At 60.7% G+C, this 20,102-nt stretch overlaps 1 protein-coding gene across 1 annotated transcript; it reads left to right on the forward strand.

Annotated features, from left to right (window-relative positions):
• The first annotated feature begins 2,422 nt into the window (after positions 1–2,422).
• On the forward strand, positions 2,423–16,397 carry MXD4 (MAX dimerization protein 4). Its single transcript, XM_044267926.1, has 6 exons — positions 2,423–2,567; positions 2,665–2,764; positions 6,250–6,279; positions 11,659–11,773; positions 12,685–12,847; positions 13,169–16,397. The coding sequence occupies exons 1-6, from the start codon at positions 2,504–2,506 to the stop codon at positions 13,324–13,326; spliced, it is 630 nt and encodes a 209-aa protein (XP_044123861.1). The 5' UTR covers positions 2,423–2,503; the 3' UTR covers positions 13,327–16,397.
• Positions 16,398–20,102: the final 3,705 nt, after the last annotated feature.

Raw genomic sequence — 20,102 nt, forward strand, 5'->3', positions numbered from 1 at the left:
GCCCCCACAACATACCCGGGGAGGGCACATTGACACTTGTGGGTGTGGAGCCTTGGCTGGCCCCAAGTGAGATCAGCACCCCCACCCCTGTTCGTCCCCCACTCACCCACCCACACACAGCCCCCAACCTTGCACCTTAGTGTCTTCCCTGGGGGACTGTCTGGCTCACAAGGCTCCTCCCTGGTTGCCCCCTAGGCCTGGGGTCCTGAGGCCTCTGCCCACACCAGGCCCTGGCTCTCCTGCCCAGCCCCTAGTTCACGGCCGACTTCTCCCCTCGCTCCCACACACTGCTAGCCCTCCAGTGCCACCAACACTCACAGGCACTGCTTGGCCCCTGATGTTGCTGGGAGAGGGGACCCCAAAACAGCCTAGCTGCAGATGGAGGCAAGGTGGGGCTGCCCTCTTTTCTCTCAGGCTGGGGTGTGTTGTGCATGTGTTCCCGTGGTCACACCGGAGTGCTTGCTCTGCGGGCTGAGACACACAGCAGCCCTCATGCCTCCTGGCAGTTTGTAGGGTGGGCCTTTGGCAGGTATCATGGACAAGCTGCCAGCTCTAGGACTGGGGCAGCAACCTACCCTTCACATAAGCAGGGATGAAGGGACTCTGCCACTGAGGGGGAGGGATGCAGGGACAGAAGTCCCTTAGGATTCCCCTCTGGTGGGGATCTGCAAAATGCTGACCACCAGCTGGTGAGCCTGGGGTCCTGCTTCCTATACCCCTGAACTCTGCAAGCCTCTGTGCCCCCAGAACTGGCACCTTCCTTTACCCTGTGCAGCATGATCCAGGGCTCTGTCCTGGATCGTGAGGCAGGAGCAAGAAGGGCTGGGGTTCCTGTCAAGGGGTTGTCTTAATGTCAGGGCTGTCTAATGGCAGTAGCTGTGATCCCTGTTGGCTCCTGCTGCGCTCTGCTGGGAAGGGTGGGGTGTAGGTAACACATCCCTAAACCCATTTCTCAGGTCAGGCAGCTGTAGTTCCCACCCCCGGCAAGTAATGAGGTCAGGAAGGGTCTTGGTCTCCATGCTCCTGGGTTACCAGGCCCAGGTCACATTTAGGGTAGTGCTCATCTACCTGCCCCTAGGATTGCAAGGAGACCCTGGCCAGTCCCCACACCTCAGGATTCCTGGCTTATCTGTAAACTGGGGAAATTCAGAAATTCCCAAGGGAATGCATATGAAACCTCTAGCAGATCCCAGGACAGGAAGTGCCGAGATGTTTAATTTTGGCTGTTTTGTTGGCAGCAGCAGTACCCCATGTTGAACTCTGGGCAGGGTGGTCAGGGTCCAGCTACCTTATGCTCACACTCTCCAACCTGCTCGTCCCCTCCTCAGGGGCTCCCAGGCTACTAGTCTCAACAACTAGCGAGAAGGAAGACTGAGGGGACCCAGGGCCAGTCTGGGGCTGCGTCCAGGCTGCCAGTTCCCACGGAGCCAGCTGAGGGGCAGGAGCCACTCAGGGCCATGCAACAGCTGGGAGCTCGATGAGGGCCTTGCTCCCCTCCCACAGAGGGCAATGCTCTTCCCCAGAAACCGCTTCCTTGGCCAGAGGGGACCAATGCCCGGAATGTCTGGGAATGTGCCCACTCTGCAGACCAGACGCGAGCACGCAACCGTCCACTCTTGAGGGCCCCTTCCTCCCCGGGCCTCTCCCTGTTGAGATGCAGCTCAAGGAAATCTGGCTTTGGGCGCTGATCCTCTACGCCCCTCTCCCGAGCTCCGCCCTTCGCTGGGGTCACTCTGCGTCCGGCGGGAAGCGGTGTCGTGAGCAGCCCACGCGCCACCCCCGAGGAGACCACGAGGTCCCGTGCTCCCGCAGAGCCAGAGATGCGGCGGCTGTCCCCGGGCAACAGGTTCTTGCACACGACGTTCAGACCCCACGGACCTGCCAGGAGCACCCGACGCTCCCCGCACCCTAACGGACCCTGGGGCGCGGGTACCGCGGCGTGAGGTCCCACGGCTCTTTGCTTCCTCTCGGCAACGCGTCCGGCCGCGGCGCCCTCATTGGCCGCGCGCCCCGCCGCCGCCCATTGGTCCGCGGTCCCTATTTTACATAGACCGCTCTGGGCCAATCGGCGCATGGCACCTACTTAACATGCACGCCAGCCGCCAGTCAGCGAGCGCGGGGGCCGGGCCACCACGTGCTGTTGCTAAGCTTGGGCTTCTAAATTGTTACTACCGCGGCGGGCCTATCGGAACCGAGCTTAGCATCTGTCAACATTCTCGGCCCGGCCCGAGGCGTTCGGCCAGCTCCCATTGGCCCCGGCCCGGCCCAGCGCCCGCCCCCGGGGCAGGAGCGCCGGCCCCCATTGGCTGCGCCGGCCGCCGCTCGCCCTTATGTGTCAATTTGAGGGCCCGAGGCGGAGGGTGGCGGCCGAGCGCGCAGGGAGTCGGCGGAGTCGGGGAAGTGGGGCCGCCGGGCGCGCGGGGCGGGCGGCGAGCGGAGCCGGCCGCAGAGGGCCGGGCAGCAGCCGCCGCCGTCCCGGAGAGCGCGGGCGCGCGGGCGGACGATGGAGCTGAATTCCCTGCTGATCCTGCTGGAGGCGGCCGAGTACCTGGAGCGCAGGGACCGAGGTAGCGCCCGCGCCCCTTTGTGCGCCGGGCCGCGGGCGGGCGGGCGGCGGCGGGGCCGGGCCGGGGCGGGGCCGCTGACCGCGCCGTGTGTCCGCAGAGGCCGAGCATGGCTACGCCTCGGTGCTGCCCTTCGACGGCGACTTCGCCAGGAAGAAGACAAAGGCGGCCGGCCTGGTGCGCAAGGCCCCGAACAACAGGTACCGCCCCCCGCGCGGCCGCCCCCCAGCCCGGTCCCCGAGGCGCCCCTCGGAGCGCCCCCCTTCGCCGGCCCCGACCCCCGCTCCGCGGCCCCGCCGCTGGCCGCGCGCCCCGGCGGCCAGCCTGGAGGAGGAGGCGCGCCCGGGCCGCGGCCGCAGCCCCGCCCGGCCGGCCCCGCCCGCGCCGTCGCCATCTTCCCGCGGGCCGCGCCTCCTCAGCCTCTCGCGTAAACAGTGCCACGCGTACAGCGCCCGCGGCTCGGGGTCTCATCCCGCAGCCGCTCCCGCTCCCAAGTTGTTCCGGACTTTTCCGGCCGCGAGAAAAGTTGTCGGGGGCACGGGCCGCTGCCCCGCGAGTCCGGGGAAACTGAGGCTCGGAGCACAGCAGCGTGGGATGGCCCGCCCTGGCCTCTGCTGGTCGCGGGAGGGTGGGCTGCATCTCTCCTGGTGCCGGGCCGAGTACGCCCACCCCCGGGGGGCCCCGACAATGAAGGCGCACGGAGGCCCTGCCCGGGGCCCCCACCCCACCGCGGAGTCCATTCTCCTGACCAGTCTGCTAACATTGGTGGAACCGCGGCGACAAGTGCAGGAGCCCCCTCTTTGGGACAGGAGGCCCTTTTGAAGGGGAGCCGGAAGAGGTGCAGGCCGCTGTGCAGCGGCCCTCCCCCACCTCCCTTCTTTTGGCCTTGTTCCCAGGCTGGAGAAGCAGAAAGCTGGGGTGCACATCCCTGCGGAGGGGGAAGGACCCCGAGCTAGGGCTCCGTGGGGTTCCACTCTCCCCGCTGCCATGAAGACCACCCCACACCTGACAGTGCCTGGGGCCCTGCTTTGGCTCTGGACCATGTCACCAGGCAGGGACCTGGGCTTGCAGGGGGCTTCAGGGCCCCTTGGCAGAGGGTGCGGCTCATTCCTGTGGCCTGCCCGTTCTTGGGAAACAGAAAGGCTGGCACAAGGACCCATCTCCTGTGACGTCCTGGCGTCCTGGGCCTGGCAAGGAGTTGGTTGAGTCTCCATCTGCCCTGGCCGGACGGGCCTCCCAATGCCAGCCCCTGGCCCCCTGCTGAGGATAGTTTGGGAAGAGATATGTGAGGGGGGCACCCTGGCCTCAGGGCTCCTGGATAAGCCAGCCAGGACCTGCTGTTGGCTCTCACTGCCCCTAAACACCCTGGGGCCCATGGAGAACTCCTGGGCATGACCTTGGACTCCCATGAGGTACCCAGAGTTGATAATCAGAATCCCAGCTAAGACTCTGGGGGCTTTGGGGTGCTGAGTAGGTCAGGATCTGCTACTGTTTGCCCAACCCAGGACAGATGCGTTATTTTTATCTGCATGTGAAGGCTGAGGAAACAGGAACGGAGAAATTGAATTCCTTGCCTGGAGCCACCATCCCATCCTTGGGACCCCCATCCTGAGGTGGGGTCCTGGCCTTCTCCATTATGCCAGGCAGAGACCTTCAGGGCGCTGGGGGGGCGGGGGCAAGGTGGTCTCCTGGGCTGCAGTGCTCTTCTTTGCTGTTCCTCTGGGCCCAGATCGGGGGCAAGGACCAAGCAGGGCCTAGAGAATCTGGGGCCCTGACTTGGCTGGTGGGGCAATGCCACCCTGAAAGGCGTCTTCGTCTCACCATGATGAGGGGAAAAGGATGGGCACTGCTGGGACCAGGGTGAGGAGGGGGGCGGGAGGGCAATGTGTGTGTGCGGAGGCCCCACAAGTCCCAGGAAGGGCTGTGGGGGACAGTGGTTCAGCAAGAGGGAACTGGAGCCAGCCTGCTGGGGCGCAAGTTCTTGGAGAACATGGCCAGGAGAGTACCTGCTTGGGGCTGCTGACGCAGGGTGTGAGCCAAGAGATGCCAGAAATGTACCTAGCAGAGCCCCAGCCTGGGGTCCCCCCTCTCCCCAGGCCCAAGGAGGGTGTTCCTGGGACCCATGTTACAAACCTGCCATAGGCTATCACAGGTGTCTGGACCTGGGAGGGGCCCCAAGAGGGGCTCTGGGCCTCTCTCCATCCTCTAGCTAGCCAAGGAGTGACCCCCCCCACCGCCCTCCAGGACGGGGTCTACCCCGGCCTGGAAGGGAGTGGCCAGACGCAGTTCTCTGTATCGAAGAACACTCACTGACCCTTACATCCACACAGACCCACACGGAGGGACTGTGGTTCAGACCTTGCGGAGCTGATAGCATTGCTCCCTCCTGGTCCTGGCCAGTCCCGGCAGAAGTTGAAGCTCCCTGCCTGGCTCATGTGACCAGCGGGCCCTCCAGGCTCTCCTAACACTGCACAGGGAGGCCCCGGGGCTGACTGCCCTGCTGAGCAGAGGGGAGGCGTTGGGCCCTAGTTGGCTTTGGTGGGGCCATGGACCATGGCAGGCTGCAGAGGTGGGAAGGATGGGCAGGCACTCAGGCTTGTGGGGTGGGGATGGGCGACACACTGTCCACAGTTCTTGGAGCAGGAGAGTAAAGGCGGGCAGGCAGAGGTCAGTAGAAGCTCCCGAAAAGAGTGAGGGGTAGGGGACACAGCACTCAATCTGGGTGTCCCCTGAGGTGGACATAGGATTGCCTGAGTGCCCTCTGCTCACATGCGAGGCAGCCGGGCAGGCCTAGGAGCCCTGGTTGTCCATGGAGTCCCCACCTGGACTGCAAGGATGATGGGGAGCTGGGAGATTGGCCCTGCTGTATTACTGTCCTGCAAGGCACGTGCTGTGGCCCTGCCAGCCAGGGCACTCAGGACTCTGTACTCCTGTCTGGATGGGCCACCTGGGCAAAGCTTGAGCAGCAGATAGGGTCCCTGTACCCAGACCATGGCCCCAGAAGGAAGTGAGGGCCAGCTTCAGTCTCCCTCCTGCCCACTGGCCTGGGGAGCATCCACGTGGTGGAGGCATCCTTATGTGCTGATCCTTTTGGGGCTGGGTCTCCTCTGTCCCTGGGTGTCCCCAGTGCTACGATGAGCTATGACGATGCAGGTGGGAGAGACCAGCAGGTTGAGAATGGTGCTCTGGCTGGGTCCAGGCCCCACTATCCCATGTCTGTGCTCACCTTCCCTTGACTCTCTGTGCTAACTCCCGTAGTTCCAAAGATATTGCTGGCCTCTAGGAGAGGGGAACAGAGAAGGCTGGTGGCTCAGGGCCTGGGAAGTCTGGGGAGCACAGGGTGGGTTAGTCCTAGTACTCCTAGTACCTTCTGGAAGGGGTCTTGGGCCCTCCTGCTGGCCAAAGCCCCCACAGGCTTCCCGAAGTAAGCCAGGTAGCCCTAGGCACCTCTGGATACAGCTGCAATTCTGTGTCTCCTCTCCTTGTCACTTAGTGCCAGTTTTCCCACTCCTGTCTTCACTAGGCAGCCACTCTCCTGCCCTGGCCCTGCCCAGCCTGAGGCATCCTGGGGCCCAGACCCCTTCTGCCACCGTTGGCAGGTCCCCAGGCCCCCAAGTTATGCTGTCATTCCTGTCCTGGTGACCAGGCAGCAGAGTGAGCTCTGTCTTTCTGTCTCTCTAAACAGGTCTTCACACAATGAACTAGAAAAGCACAGGTAAGTGATCCCCTATCCCCCACTCCTGGTCCCCCCTATGAGTCACCTGATGCATCCCACCCCCACCTTCTGCTGTGGGGATGCTGTGGCCACAGCCCCAGGGCTCCTAATGTGTCCTGGGTGTGGCCTACAGTGCTGCCAGGCTGGGCACTCCTATGCCAGGGGGCTGGAGATGGGGCCCCAGGCGCTGCCTTTGGAAGTTATGAGTTGGGGGCAGGGTCTTGGAGCAGGACCCACTGTGCTGGGTGATGGTCAGGCCATGCTCCCTGGAGGAGGAGAGCCATATCTAAGCCCCTTCGGAAGCAGCATGTGAGCCCTTAGGATGCCAGCTTCCAGCCAGGAGGGTTTGGCTCTCTTAGTCTGGGGTCCCCTGTACCCTGGGGCCTGTCTTCCAAGGAGCTCCTGCTGGTCTTGTGCGGGGCCACTGGGAAGGGTACCCAGTCTCTGGCCACATGGGCCTGAGGGGATGCTTTGGTTCAGGGTGGGATCCAGGGGAGCCCCCTTCATGCCCACCTACTGGCTGTGAGTCTGGGTCTGTGCTCGGTCCTCTAGGGAGTGGGAGGGCTTGGGGAGAGAAACAGGGCAGGGCAGCACTCTTGCCGGAGCTAGGTCCCAGGGCCCCTCCCTGGCTGACCCCAGCTTGGGTGCTGTAGGCCTGGCTCTACCCTCAGGGGCTCCTTCACCCTGGGCCTCCCCTGAAGTAGGGACAAGGCACAGACAGGCTCAGCCCTGCAGACAGGGACCCTCCTGGATTTCAGTGGGGCGGTGGGAGCTGGGGGTGGGTACAGAAGCCCTGAAGGCAGGAGCTGTGGTGCCAGGACCAAGGGACGGCACATGATAGCTTTTTCCTGAGCTTTGCTCCCATCTGTGAAATGGGCCAGCTCTTTCCCCCCTTCTTGGGTCAGCGTGGGAGGGGGGCTTCTGCATACAGCTGAACTCGCAGCCTGCTCTGGGAAGGCTTGGAGCTTGGCCAGTTCTGTGTGTCCTCCGCCCGCCCCTGCTCTACGCCTACGGCAGCACCAGCTTCCGCTCCCCTGGGATTCAGCCCTCAGCTGGGCGGGCGCTGGGCAGGGACAGGACGCAGTGTTCTCTGGAGGAACCGTACTTCCTGGACTGGTCCTGTGTTTGAGGGGCTCCCGGGAGGCCATGGAGGTGGGGCAGGTGCAGGGGCCCCGAGAGCCAGGCAGGCCCCAGGCTTGCTCCCTGGCTGGAGGAGGTGGCCAGTCTCCGCTGAGACCAGGGAGCCTGGACAGACACATGGGGGGGGGTGTTTTGGAGAAAGCTTCCTAGGGTGGTGCCTGGGAAGACAGCCCCTCCTACAGACAGAGGGGACGAGGCCGAGGGAGGGTGGGTGCCACAGGCATGGCTGCCCTTGACCCTGGCCTTGGCCTCAGTCACCTTCTACCAAAGCTCGCCCTGACAGGCTGGGCCTTGGGGTCTTTTTGAGACACAGAAGCTGGATAGATGGGTGACTTGAGATCTCTGTCCACTTCCCCATCCCAGTGCAGGGTCCTGTTCCTGGCTAGCCAATAGGCAGCTGTGGATAGCCGTGAGGAGCCCCTGGTGGGGACTGGGGTCATGGTTGTGCCTGTGGCTGCCCAGCGCTGATGGCAGGATGCTGCTGGCCGCTGGCCACAGGAAGGAAAGAAGCACTGGCTGGATCACCCAGCCAGCTCCGGGGAGAGGGGTGCACAGGCCCTGGACATTGCCTTCCCTGGAGGTGTGCCTCCATTGGGCCTGTGGGGTTTCCCCTTGCCTGTTTGAGCCAGCCTGGTCACCCTCAGGCCCATGCAGCCTGGCCCTGATCCTGCTCCCAGGCCTCGTAGGAAGCAGTTCCTGTGGGTCTGCTAAGGCTGGCACTCCGCTGCTGACCCCAGACCCGGCAGCCACGGAGGTCACGTGCTCCCAGGCAGGCTTCAGCCTTTGTGGGTGGAGGTACAGAGCTCCCACCACCTAGCGCAGGGGCTCACGATCTTTATAAATCCCCTGACAAGCAGAACGTGCAGGTGAGCAGAAGGAGCAACCGGGCCTGTGCTTGCCTCCCTGCTCCCCACCCCAGCGCCTGCTGCACCCCTCAATGGAGCCACAGTTCACTGCGTCTCTCTTTTCTCCAAACAGCCAGGCCTGGGGTGGCTCAGTGCGTGGCCGTGCAGACACTGGGGGACATGGCTCAGGAGCTCTGGGTCTTCCTTTCGGGAGCGGGGATGGGGGTGGGGGCTCGTGGTGAGAAGCTAGGAAGGACCTGTGTCCAGAGCTGGGCTGTGGCCAGCAGCCAGAGACCGAGCTGCTGTTAACACTAATGCAGTGATTCCCAGAGGCAGGTCCTGCCTCCTGAATCCTACAGGCTTCCTTCAGGAAGTGGTGAATTTTCAAAGCTCCCAGGAATGCCAGGACAGCCACAGGGCGCTGGCGGTGGGCCGGGGGGCACTGTGGCAGCCTTGGAGGAGGGCTTGGCTGGAGCCAGAGTAGCCCCCGGCGGCGGGGCCTCAGCATCGCCCCCCCCCCCCGCTCCCCACAGGGGCAGACCACCCGGGCCAACAAGGGTGGGGACCTGCCCGGGCCCCAACAGCCCGTGCTTGGCAGAACTGGGTCCTGGCCCCACTGAGACTGCAGTTCTGGCCAAGTGCCCTGGGGACTCGGGCAGCTGCATTGTCTAGTGCTCAGCATCGCACGGGGATGATCCTGCAGACTGTCTTTGTCCCTTGAGGAGGCTCTGCTTTAGGATTTCTAAAGCAGTCTGTCCACGTCTATGATGGATGCTGGGGGACCCCGGTGCCCCTCCTCCCCCAGAGAGAGCCACCCTAGGTGGCTGGGAGGCCACCTGTACCCCCCCCCACGGATACTAACGTGGGTAAGAAGGGGACCTTGTTATCCGCTGTTTCATAACTTGACCTTTCACCTGCCACCACGCGAGCGCTGTCCTGTGTCGGTGCCTTCGCCACCGCTGCCGTCCCCGTGCCGACACCGACACGTGGCTGTGCTGCCCATGCTCTTAGCTGTGGCCTCTGCTTCGTGCCCCTCAGCCCTGCAGCACACCTTGTCACCCTGGGGTCTGGTGCGAGTGTTGACCAAGGTTTCAAGTTGCTGCCATGGCCATTGGGTGCGTAGTCCCTGTTTGCTCCCCTCCCCCAGTGACCCCACGACGTGTGGCCAACCGCACAATGGCTAGCCCCAGAGCCAGCCGGTCTTGGCAGGCAGGCCTGGATGATGGCCTCCCCTGCGGGGCTTGGGTTTCCTCATGGGCTATGTGGCCGACTGGGTTTCATGTTAGCTTAGTGCTCTGTGTTCTGCAGCTTGCCTGTGTGTGTCCTTCGCCCATTTCCACAGTAAGGTACTCCTCTTTTTATTTTCGATGTGTATGAGCTCAAAATGTCACAAATACTAACCGTTTGTCTTTTATGTGTATTACAGATATTTTTCTGCTGTTATTTGTCTTTTAGCTGTGTTTTTTCTTTCTTGTACAAATTCTCTTTCTGATTGTAAAAGTAATATGTGGTATTTTATTTTAGCATAGAAAGCCTGAAAATACAAAAACAAAAAACCATAAAGCTAAAGAAATAAACGTTGCCAACCGTGTCACCCGGAGACGCATGCCTCCTGTTCTTCATTGTGTCCTGTTGCGTCTCTCGTGTGCGTCTGCTGTTTGAGTTTCTTAAACAGTATTGGGTCCCTTGTCACGTAGGTGGTTCCGTACGCTGAGCACTTGTGATGCGAGAATGTGGAGTACACCAAAGTGATGGTGGGACTCGGGGTACTTTCCATTTATTTTTTTTTGTCTTGATTTGCGGTTTTTGATTCTACACAAAGATCACATACTGCTTACGTAAGCAGTAGATTGTTAGAATTGCCATTTGCTGGAGTGCAAATGGGCAAGCCACCTCCCCAGCCATGAACGGGGCAGGACAGCAGGGACCACGGTGGGAGGGTGGCTCCCCGGCTGGTGATCCCCTCCTTGTGCACGGAGCAGGGTTGGCAGCCTGCCCCAGTGTTCCTAGCCCTGTTTTCATTGGGGGCAGTGGGCAGGGTCCTGGAGCCCTTTGGAGGTATGGGAGCAGAGGTTCCCAGAGTCTGGGTGGCCCTGCTGGCGTGCCCCTCCCCAGCCCTGTCTTCCAGTGGAGGTGGGAGCTCATCTCTGAAAGTCCTTCAGCCTTGAGGCAGAGCGCAATCTCCGTGCCATGTCCTGGAGGTTCTTGTGGACAACTTCTAGGTCCCAGGGTGCTGTGGGCTGGGGGGCTGGGGGTTGGGGGGGGTTGCTCTGTCCGTGGGAGGGTGCCACAGGGGCCTGGGTGACAGGCATAGGGCCTTCCTTCTGCAGAGAAGGGCTGCTTTCGTGGCTCTGCCAACAGGCTCCTGCCCGCACCTGGCTGCCCCTTCTCCCAGGCCTCGGGTGCCCCCTCAGTTCGCTGCCCTCCCGGGCTCTGCAGCAGCAGGGGGCTGTGGATGGGCAGGGCTCTGGCAGTCAGGGACGGGATGATAGCCGGGAGTTGGTGAGGGAAGGGGTGAGTGGACCAGCAGGCTGTCAAGGCTTCACACAGATGCCCCCCCTGCCCTCCAGGAGCTTCTCAGAGCTGCACTGGGCCTCCTGCAGAGGCAGGGAGGGTCTGGCATGTGCACATGGCAGAGGCCCCCTGGCCGTCCTGGTGGACAGAATGTGTTTCAGGGTGAGCTGTGGCCACCCCCGGGGTCTCTGCCAGCCAGGAAAGGTGGTGATTCTGATGGGCGGGACCTGGGCCAGAGCCCCTCACCCAAGGCCCCTGTGTGAACAGTGTCACTGGGTCTTATGAGGGTGGTTGGGTGAAGATCTGCGTTTGTCTGCATGGTCACAGGGACAAAATTTGGAAGGAAGCAGCCTCCTCTCAGGGGCACCAAACTCAGGGTGGGAGGGGGCTGCTCCTTGGCCCTCCCTGACCCCAGTAGACTTGTGTTTCTGTGGTGACATGACCAGAGACCACCCTGAACTTGACAAAGTGGAATGCCAGTCTTACCTGGAGTCCCCTGGGCCTCTGGGAGCAGCCCGAGGAAGGCACTAATCTCACCGCCGCAGGTCGTCCCCTGGCCTCCTGGGTCTCCTGTGGTGGGTGGTGACCGCAGGGTGAGCCAGGGCTCTGAGGCTGTGCCCCGAGGGCTGGGCTGGGCTGGCTGGCTACCTGGGCCCCAGCTCTGTCTCGGGGAATCCAGAAGGCGGGTAGCTGGCTCTTTGGGGGACGCTGTCAGCCAGGCTGGGAGGGGAGCCCTGGAGAGGGACCCTCAGCAGGTCCATCCAAGAGTCTGGCTGGGCGCCTCTCGTGCCCCCAGACCTCTCAGGCCTTCTGCTGCCACCGCTGTAGTCCCCCTGGCTCTGCCTCCCTGGCCTTGACAGTTTTGTGTGTTCTCTTTCAGACGAGCCAAACTAAGGCTCTATCTGGAGCAGCTCAAGCAACTGGTGCCCCTGGGCCCCGACAGCACCCGCCATACCACGCTGAGCCTCCTAAAGCGGGCCAAGATGCACATCAAGGTGAGTAGGGTGGCACCCCTACCACAACCTCAGCCAGCCCCAGTCCATCCTGTACACCCCAGGGAGGGACCAGGGGCCTGACAGGGAGCTACCTAGCAGGTATCCACTGGGATCCTCTGGGGTAGTGGGGGCTTGGGGATGCTGAGGGTGGAGGGGGGCACAGGTACCTGCTGGGTTTTATCGAGAAGTGTGGAGGAGGTAGCCATGCCAGGCTGGGAGAGGTGAAGGTGGGTGCAAATGGCCCCTGGGACCCTGGGCTGTGGAAGAGAGGTGGGGGCAGGAAGGGCAGGAGTGGAAGCAGGCAGCCCAGGGGTGTTGGGAGGTTCTGGGTAGAGGGTGGGGTTGGTCTCCTTCGGCTGACAGAGGGGGTAGATGGAGTGAGCTGTTGTTGGGGGTGGGTGGGCCTCGAGACCACCTTCTGGTTTAGGAGTCGAAGGTCCCTGGAAGGACCCCTCAAAGCCTCCAAGCCAGCACAGGCAGGGGTGCCCTGGGGCAGGGTGGCGGGAGTTTGGAGAGAGGCACGGAGCAGCCAGCCTGTCGGAACAGAGTGCTGCCCTCAGGGACAGGCGGTGGGGGCTGGGGGGGGAGGATAGCCACAGTATGGGGGGCAATGGGGGCAAGACCACCGAGGGCAGGCTGTCCTCCAGGAGGCCACGCCAGCCCAGGGCCCCTACATGACTTGGCTTGGCCAAGTTGGGTCATGGCCATGGGTCTTCTGTAGCTGGTCGGCAGATGCAGAGCCTGGGCCTGGGAAGTAGTGCCTTCCGTAACCCCTGGCAAGTCGGGGGGTGGCCCGCGGGGCGGGGGTGGGGTGAGAATCTGCTCTGCCCAGGTCTCTCGGCCCTAGTTCCTGGTCCTGGTCTGGGGAGTGGTTCCCCCACCCCCACTGCTCACAGCATCCCCACCCCCAGAAACTGGAGGAACAGGACCGCCGGGCGCTGAGCATCAAGGAGCAGCTGCAGCGGGAACACCGCTTCCTGAAGCGGCGGCTGGAGCAGCTGTCCATGCAGAGTCTGGAACGCGTGCGCACAGACAGCACGGGCTCCGCTGTCTCCACGGACGACTCTGAGCAAGGTGGGCATCTTGGAGCGCCCCCAGGGGGAGATGGGAAGGGGGTGGGCTTGGCTGAGGAGGCAGCCCTGGGGAGGCTGGGGATGACAGCAGATGCAATGAGCACTCAGAGTGTGGTCGCCTATGGGACGGACGAGGAGGTTGAGGCATGGAGGGCAGTGGGCCTGAGCTGCGAGCTCCCTGTTCCTCCCTAAGCCGTGGACCCGGAGCCCTCACACTCCCATCCCCGGAGCCTCTGCTGCCTCCACCGAGGTCAGCCCTGGCTTTGAAGGGAGCCCTGGCTGGCGCCTCCATTGCTGATCCTGCCCCTTCTGTTCTCCCCAGAAGTGGACGTAGAGGGCATGGAGTTTGGCCCCGGAGAGCTGGACAGTGTTGGCAGCAGCAGTGATGCGGACGACCACTACAGCCTGCAGAGCGGCGGCTGCGGCGATGGTGGCTACAGGCCCCCCTGCCGGCGGCCTGGCCGCCCTGGCCTTTCGTAGGCCCGGTGCCTTCGGCTCCTCGGCCTGCCTGCCAACCCGGCCAAGTGCGCCAGCCCTCCAGTCCTCGAAAGCCTCTCCACGGGCCCGCTGCCGTGCCATTCTGGAAGCTCCAGCTGCCACCCGGGCTGCCCGCCTCTGCCCACCTGCCGGTCAGGGCCCACCACGCCGCCCATCCCTCCCTGCAGGGACCCCTGCAGGGAGATGGGGCCCAGCTCCCACGTCCCGGAGCCCAGCGTAGCTGTCCACGGTCTGTTCTCAGATTCCTAATCATTCCAGAAGTATTAAATATCATTGCTGCAAATCTCGGCGGGCACCGTGTGAGGGGCTTAATGACCACTGCGGGGAGCTCAGACCCCAACCCTGGATCCCAGGAGAAAGGAGTGGACCGAGGAAGGAAGGAAGGAAGGAAGGCGTGGCTCTCCATCCATCTGTCCATCTGTCTGTCAGTCCACGTAGGCTCCTGAGGCCTGGACAGAGGGACCCATGAAGGGCGGGACTCGGGTGAGCACCCTGGGGCAAGTGGGTGGAGAGGGGCCTTTGCACCCTATAGGTGTCAGGAGCTAGGGCTGGATTCCTGGGGGCAGGCCAGGCCACCCCGCCCCAAGCTGGGCAGCTTCTGCTCTGGTAGGTCCCTCAGATGTACACACGCACATGCCTAGGCACACACGCACACATGCCCACACGCACACATGCAGACACACGGGGTCTGGACCCAGAGGGCACGCGTCTTGGGGAGGTTGGCCTTCAAGGCTCATCTGGGCACATGCTGGCTCCAGGCCCGTGTGTGGCTCCTCCCCCTAGCCTGGCTCCCCTGCCCGGTCTGCACAGGGCGGGGGCTCCCCTCCCAGGGGCTGGGGTGCACTGGGGCAGCTGCCTGAAGCTACAGAGTCCTCAGGAGGCTTTCTCATCTACCTTTAAAAAAATTTTTTTGCTGCACTGCCCAGCAGCCCTGAATGGGGCTCCCAGGAGAGAGGTTTTTTCCCCAAAACAAGAGAAATGTTTTTAAAAAGAGAAAAAAGCTCTAAGGACTCCCCGCCAAGTGACATCAGCGTGTGCTGCCTCAGTTTCCTGAATGAGATTTTTGTACTCTATTTTCCTAGCCATTGTTGTGTCCTTGTTTGCTGAGGGGTGGGAGCGACCCAGCGTCTCAGGGACTCGTCTTGTCTGTCACCGTTGTCCAAGTGTGCCTTGTGTCCCGTGTCTGGCCCCACCCCACCCACCACCACCAGCATCTCCCTTGTGGCCCAAGGGGTGCCCCTGGCCCACCCCGCAGGTGCCCTTCTAGCTTCCTCCCCAGGTGGCAGCCCCTCCTGGCAGCCACGGCCTTCTGTGGGTGAAAGACTGCTGGGCCAGTCAGGGATTGTGGGGACGGCTCTCTGTCACCTGGCCCCCGTTGCTCGGGGCCTGCCGGGCAGCCTGGCCTCATGGTCTCCCCTGTCCCCAGCTTGACCCTTCCCTGCTCCCCCTGCTTGGGCTGAGGGCTCCAGATTTCAGATATTGGCAGCTGATGGAGATAGCCCTTCCCCCTGGGTAGCTGGGCTTGGGCATTAGGCAGCTTCTCCTGGCCTTTTGTTCCCGAAGTCCTCGTCCATACAGGAGTATTTGGGTGGCGTGCTGTGGGGCTGGCCTGCAGCTGCATCTGCTTCCCTCTCTGGTGCGTTGTACCCAATTTCTGGATTGTGGAGAAAGTTTGTGTTTGTTTTTGGTCACGCCGATGGACACCCCGGGCGGGTGGCCTCCTGAGGTAGAAAGGGGTCCTTGGAAGCAGCTCTGGCACAGAACCTGCCCCGCAGGGGCTCGGGATGACGTGGAGAGCAGGCCCGTGGGAGGCAGAACATGAACTGGGGAGATTGTCCTGATATCTTGCTGGTGGTTGCAAGGAAAACGATTCTGTCAGCATCTCCTTCCAGCTTCCCTGGGGGTCCGGAGCCCAGACCAGCTTCTCCCATCTGCCAAGTGTGCCACACAGTGCTTCTTATGAGCACCCAGCTGGCTCTGAGCAGGGTAGGAGGGCCCGAGTAGAAAATCCTGCTGCAGGAGACACAAGTCTAGGGTCCTGAGATAGTCTGCACTCTCAGATCTTAAAGCACTAGCTCTCCCAATAGCTGGCAGCTCTGCTCCCACCCCAGCCAGCACAGTCCTCCCTGGGTGACCAGCTGGGGCCCTCAAGCTGACCTTCCTGGCAGTTCAGCCCGTGGCTTTTCAGGCCATGGTTCCCATGTGGGCCAGGGAGTTGACCTCACTGGTACCTAGGGGCACTGTGGTCTGGAGGCCCCTCCCCTAGCGAGGGTCCAGCACTAAGGGTTGCTCACACATGCTTTCGCCGCGCTCCCTCCAGCTCCCTGTTTTTTGCATAGGTTAGCTGGTGCTGGTGGCCAGAGACCTAGAGGGGGCCCAGCTGAGGCCACGTTGGATAACTGAGCATTGTGGAGTCTGTAGGAAGCAGATGGGACCCAAATAGGGCTGTGGGGGAGTCTGTGACCTTTATCCATATGCCCTCCAACACCTGTGTGGGCCATTGTGGCCCTCCGTGGCTAAGGTTTGGGTCCCCACCCTCACTGGGAGTTGACCCTACACCAGGCCACCACTGCCCCAGTGCAGACCCAGCTGGCTGGGGAGACTTTAAGACAGCTGCTTCTCCTTGGAGCTCTGGGCCTGCCTCTGTAGTTGGGGTCTTGGAGGCCCAGCATCCCAGTCTGCTCTCCAGGGCTGATGGACCCTTGTGCCCAGCTAGAGCCCTGAGGGCCCCCGCCCTCCTGTCTGCCCCAGACAATCCCCATCTGCTGAGTGAGGCAGGCTTCCCCCATTTCCCCAACCCTTGCCTCTCTCTGGGCCAGCTAACCTGGGGCTCCCTCCCCATGGCCATGTACACAGAACTCTGACCCCAGGCCCCATATAGGGCAGGTTCTGTGCCAGAGTCTGGGGCTGCCCAGAGGGCCTGGTGCTGGCCAGGTCCGTGCATCAAGAGATCCTCGCTGGAGAGAATTGGGTCACCCACCTGCCTGTTTACCGGGAGGGACTGTGCTGTACCATTCTGTCTTTGTAATATAAATACAGATTTTTATACCTCATCCCTCTGGCTTCCAGTTCTTTACATCACCATATTTGGCTCCCCTCCCCTCAGCCTCCATGGGGAGCCTGAGCCCACTGGTGATCTTGGCAGCCTTCACTGCCCTGTCCCCAGCTTCTACTTTTGGGGAGGCCCAACAGACCGCGGTCCTTCCCCACTGCCAGCCAGCCACCACGGAGACATCACCTTCGCTGCTGCCTCCCAGTCACTGGAGTCATTCAACTTCAGTTGAATGAAAGTGGAACCCCACCCTGCCTCCACCATCTGCCAACCAGGTGCCCTTGCTCCTGGCCTTCTGACTTTGCTCCTGGCCCTGGGGTGGGGGCACTATCTTGTGAGGACAGCTGGCCCATGGGGTGGTCAGCCTTAGAGTAGAACGCAGGTGTTCTTAGCCACGTGCGCTTTCCACACGGCTGCTGTTGGCTGGCAGGGGTACACCCTGAGTAACCTTCCTTGGACCTGTCCTTGGTGTCCCCAGAGTATCCCAGGCATGGCCTCTGCCCACTGCTGTGCAGGGTGGGAATATGAAATGGTGTGGTCCCAGCACAAGGCAACTAGGGGACAAAATGCTTGGGTAGCGGGGAGATGGGTAGCCAGAACAAGACTTCCTCCCCCGACCCCTGGGGCGCGACAGCACACTGGAAATGGTTCAGTGATCCCCTCCAGCAGGTTCTGGGGTGTCTGGGAGAGGACCTGCACTGACCTCCACCCTCCCCCAGCAGGAAGCAGTACTCACCTCTTGAACCTGGATGAGTCCCCTGGGAGCACCTCTGGAAAACAAGGGAATTCCTACTGAGAACACAGCTGGGCTTGGGGTGCGAATATAAATGAGCGACTTTTAAATTCCAAATATTGCTAGAACTTTAAATCTGCCACCTTTTATGGAGCTCAGAAGGGCTCCAGCAGCTGTGCTAAGCACTCTGTGAAATCAGAGCCTGCTGTCCTCATGACAGAAAACTGCGGCTCAGAGCAGGTACCCACCTTCCCCAAGTCATTCCCTGAGTCTGGGGGTGCCTAGGAATGGACCCAAGCCCTCAGGGTAAGCCTTCTGGCCACCAGATTCCATCTCCATATTCTGCCTGGATTATAGGCAGCTTCCCTCAAGGGGGACGCCTGTCTCCATGTCAGCCTTCCTGCCCAAGCTCTTGTTGGCAGGCAGAAGGACTTCAGGTGGTCTTGTTTTCCCCACCCCCAAAGCCTTCAGAATGAATCCCAGGGGACTGCTTTCTCCCTATCTGCTCCTTCACCTTTAATGCTTGCTTCCCACTCTGACCCTTGCTCCCTTCCATCCCCATGCACTCACCAGCCTCCCAGCTCCCAGTCCCCTCTCTGACCTGCTCCTATGTGTCTTCCCATCACACTTCTGCTAGGATTAGGGCCCCCAAAATTGGGTGGCAAGGCTCTTTTCATGCCATTTCCTTTCCTCTGTTCCCAGTCCCTAGCTACCCCAGGCCCCCAGTGCAGGCTAACTGCGTGAAGATCTTTCCAGAATGTAAATGGGTTTATGCCACTTGCCCGTTTAGCTCCCAGTGGCTCTCAGCTGCCTCCTTGTTGCCTTCTGCCTCCTCAGCCTGTCTGGAGGGTGTTCATGAGCCCCCGAGCCCATCAGGCCCCTCACTGCCCCCTTCCTCAGAACCCCCTTACCCCCAAACTCTTCCCATCCCCAGTTGAACTATCTTGGTGAGCCCCTACCCCCAACCTGTTCCTGAGTTTTTACTTTTGTTACATGAATATCAATGTGATGGAAGACAGAATCACTTTTTTCACACCCTCTTCCTTGATGCCCTCTGCTTTCTTCTGACTAGGCAGGATTAAAAGGAAGAGTGGAAGTGTCACTTTCTTGCTCAGCTAGATGCTGAGAGTCACCCCATCTCTGGCCCTCCTGGCTCTGGGTTCTGCCCTCAAGGCGGCTCTCAGCCCCTCCAGGAGCCAGCTTGCTCCTGCTCTCCCCCAGGCCTGGGAGCCTCTCGGAATCCATCTCTGGCCACCCTTTTGTCACTTTTGTTACTGAGAATGTCACTCCTCTGCCTGGAAAAGCCTCCGACTCCTCTAGTTGTTTGAGAATGGAGCCCTGCCCATACCCAAACCTTCATCTAAAAATAAGTGATCTTTATCATCAGACTTCTGTCTAGTATTAGACTATCTAAAAACATATTGTCCAGAACCTAGAATACTTTTTAGTATCAGCAGGAGAAAGAAGATTTCTACAGGAAGGAGATGAGAAAAAGCAATCTGCAAGTCCACCATGGCTTACAGCTGGGCGTGGACACTGCTGAGGGCCTGGCCTGCCCCCTTCCACCAAGGCTTATCTGTGGGTTCCCTTCATCTTTCGACTCTGTAAGGACCCCACTAAAACCCCGAACGATTTTGATTGGAGCAAAGAAACCTCATCTTGGAAGTAAGTGTTAACCGTTTTGCTTCTTCAATCCCAAGTGCAGCCGGAGTACAGGAATGCCCTGATGAGATTTCAAAGCTTCGGGGGCTTCATGATTAAGCCCACTGTATGTTGTTTGTACTCTGGGAGCTAGTAACATCGCGATTTCTACTTTATGTTTTTATGGCTTTATTTATTTATTTATTTATTGGCCCCACAAACATCTTTCAAACTAATAATCATGGTCAGCAATTCAAAGTCATACGGAGAATTTGTGGGCCCAGGAAATGACCCAGGATTTGCACTGAAATGTAGGATTATAGAACACCTTCCTATGCCTTATCCTCCTGTCCCTTACCCTCCTGTCCCACCGGGATCTTTCCAAAAAGCAGCCCCTTCTCCTCCTTTAAGTTCCTCTTCACAGTCTATAAACATCCCCAAGTTCCTCTCATCTGAAAACAAAACAAACCCAAACCCTTCCCCCACCCCATCCCCAGGGTAATTCTGCTCCTCTCTCTCCCCCAAACTTTGCCTCCTCAGCGAAATGTCCCAAGGCGCTGTCTGAACAGTCTCCACTTCCTGCCAGGCGGCTGGACTCCCCTGGGTGGGGGGAGGCAGGAGTCCCCATCTCTCACCCCCAGGTCAGTGGCCAAGGGGAGTTCTCCTGGTCCATGGACTCCAACCTTGCTTCTGAGTTCACCAGTCTCCTCCCCTGGTCCAGTCCCAGCTTGTTTCAGGCGGGATACCAATTTGAATGTTTCCCCCTGTAATCTTTGCTTTTCAGATCATTTTAGGCTTTATTGCCTTTCAGAAGAGAAAAATTAAAAAAAAAAAAAGGATTAATAAGTATCTTCCACTCAAGATGTATCCATGATTTCTGCCTTAGACCCTTCTTTTTTTTCCCTCCCCTTAAAAAGATTAAGAAAAATTATTCAGAAAGACTTCTCCCCTTCCATTTTCCCCCGAGACTACTTCGTCTCGGACAAGCCACCTTCAGGTCATTGGATGCTGGGGGTGGAGAGAACCGACTCTGGGGTAAGGACAGGGCCGGAAGCACGTAAATCGGGAGGTCAGTCTGTGTAAGGGAGGGAAACGACTGGCGGTAGGGATGCAAATGGCCGCGGCCGCACGCCCAGGGCAGCCCCGCAGGTGTGACCGCTCCGGGCTGTAGGGCATCGGCCAGGTGCACACGGACTGCGGAGGTGGGGTGCAGGGGTCTCCCCACTCGTGGACTGACTACCCACGTCCTCGGCCTGGGACGGTCCTTGGAAACAGCTTCCCTCTTGATTGACCTTCCACATACACTACCATGTACGTTTCTATATTTTCAAC

Source organism: Neovison vison, chromosome 11, assembly GCF_020171115.1.
Source record: "Neovison vison isolate M4711 chromosome 11, ASM_NN_V1, whole genome shotgun sequence".
Classification (NCBI taxonomy): domain Eukaryota; kingdom Metazoa; phylum Chordata; class Mammalia; order Carnivora; family Mustelidae; genus Neogale; species Neogale vison.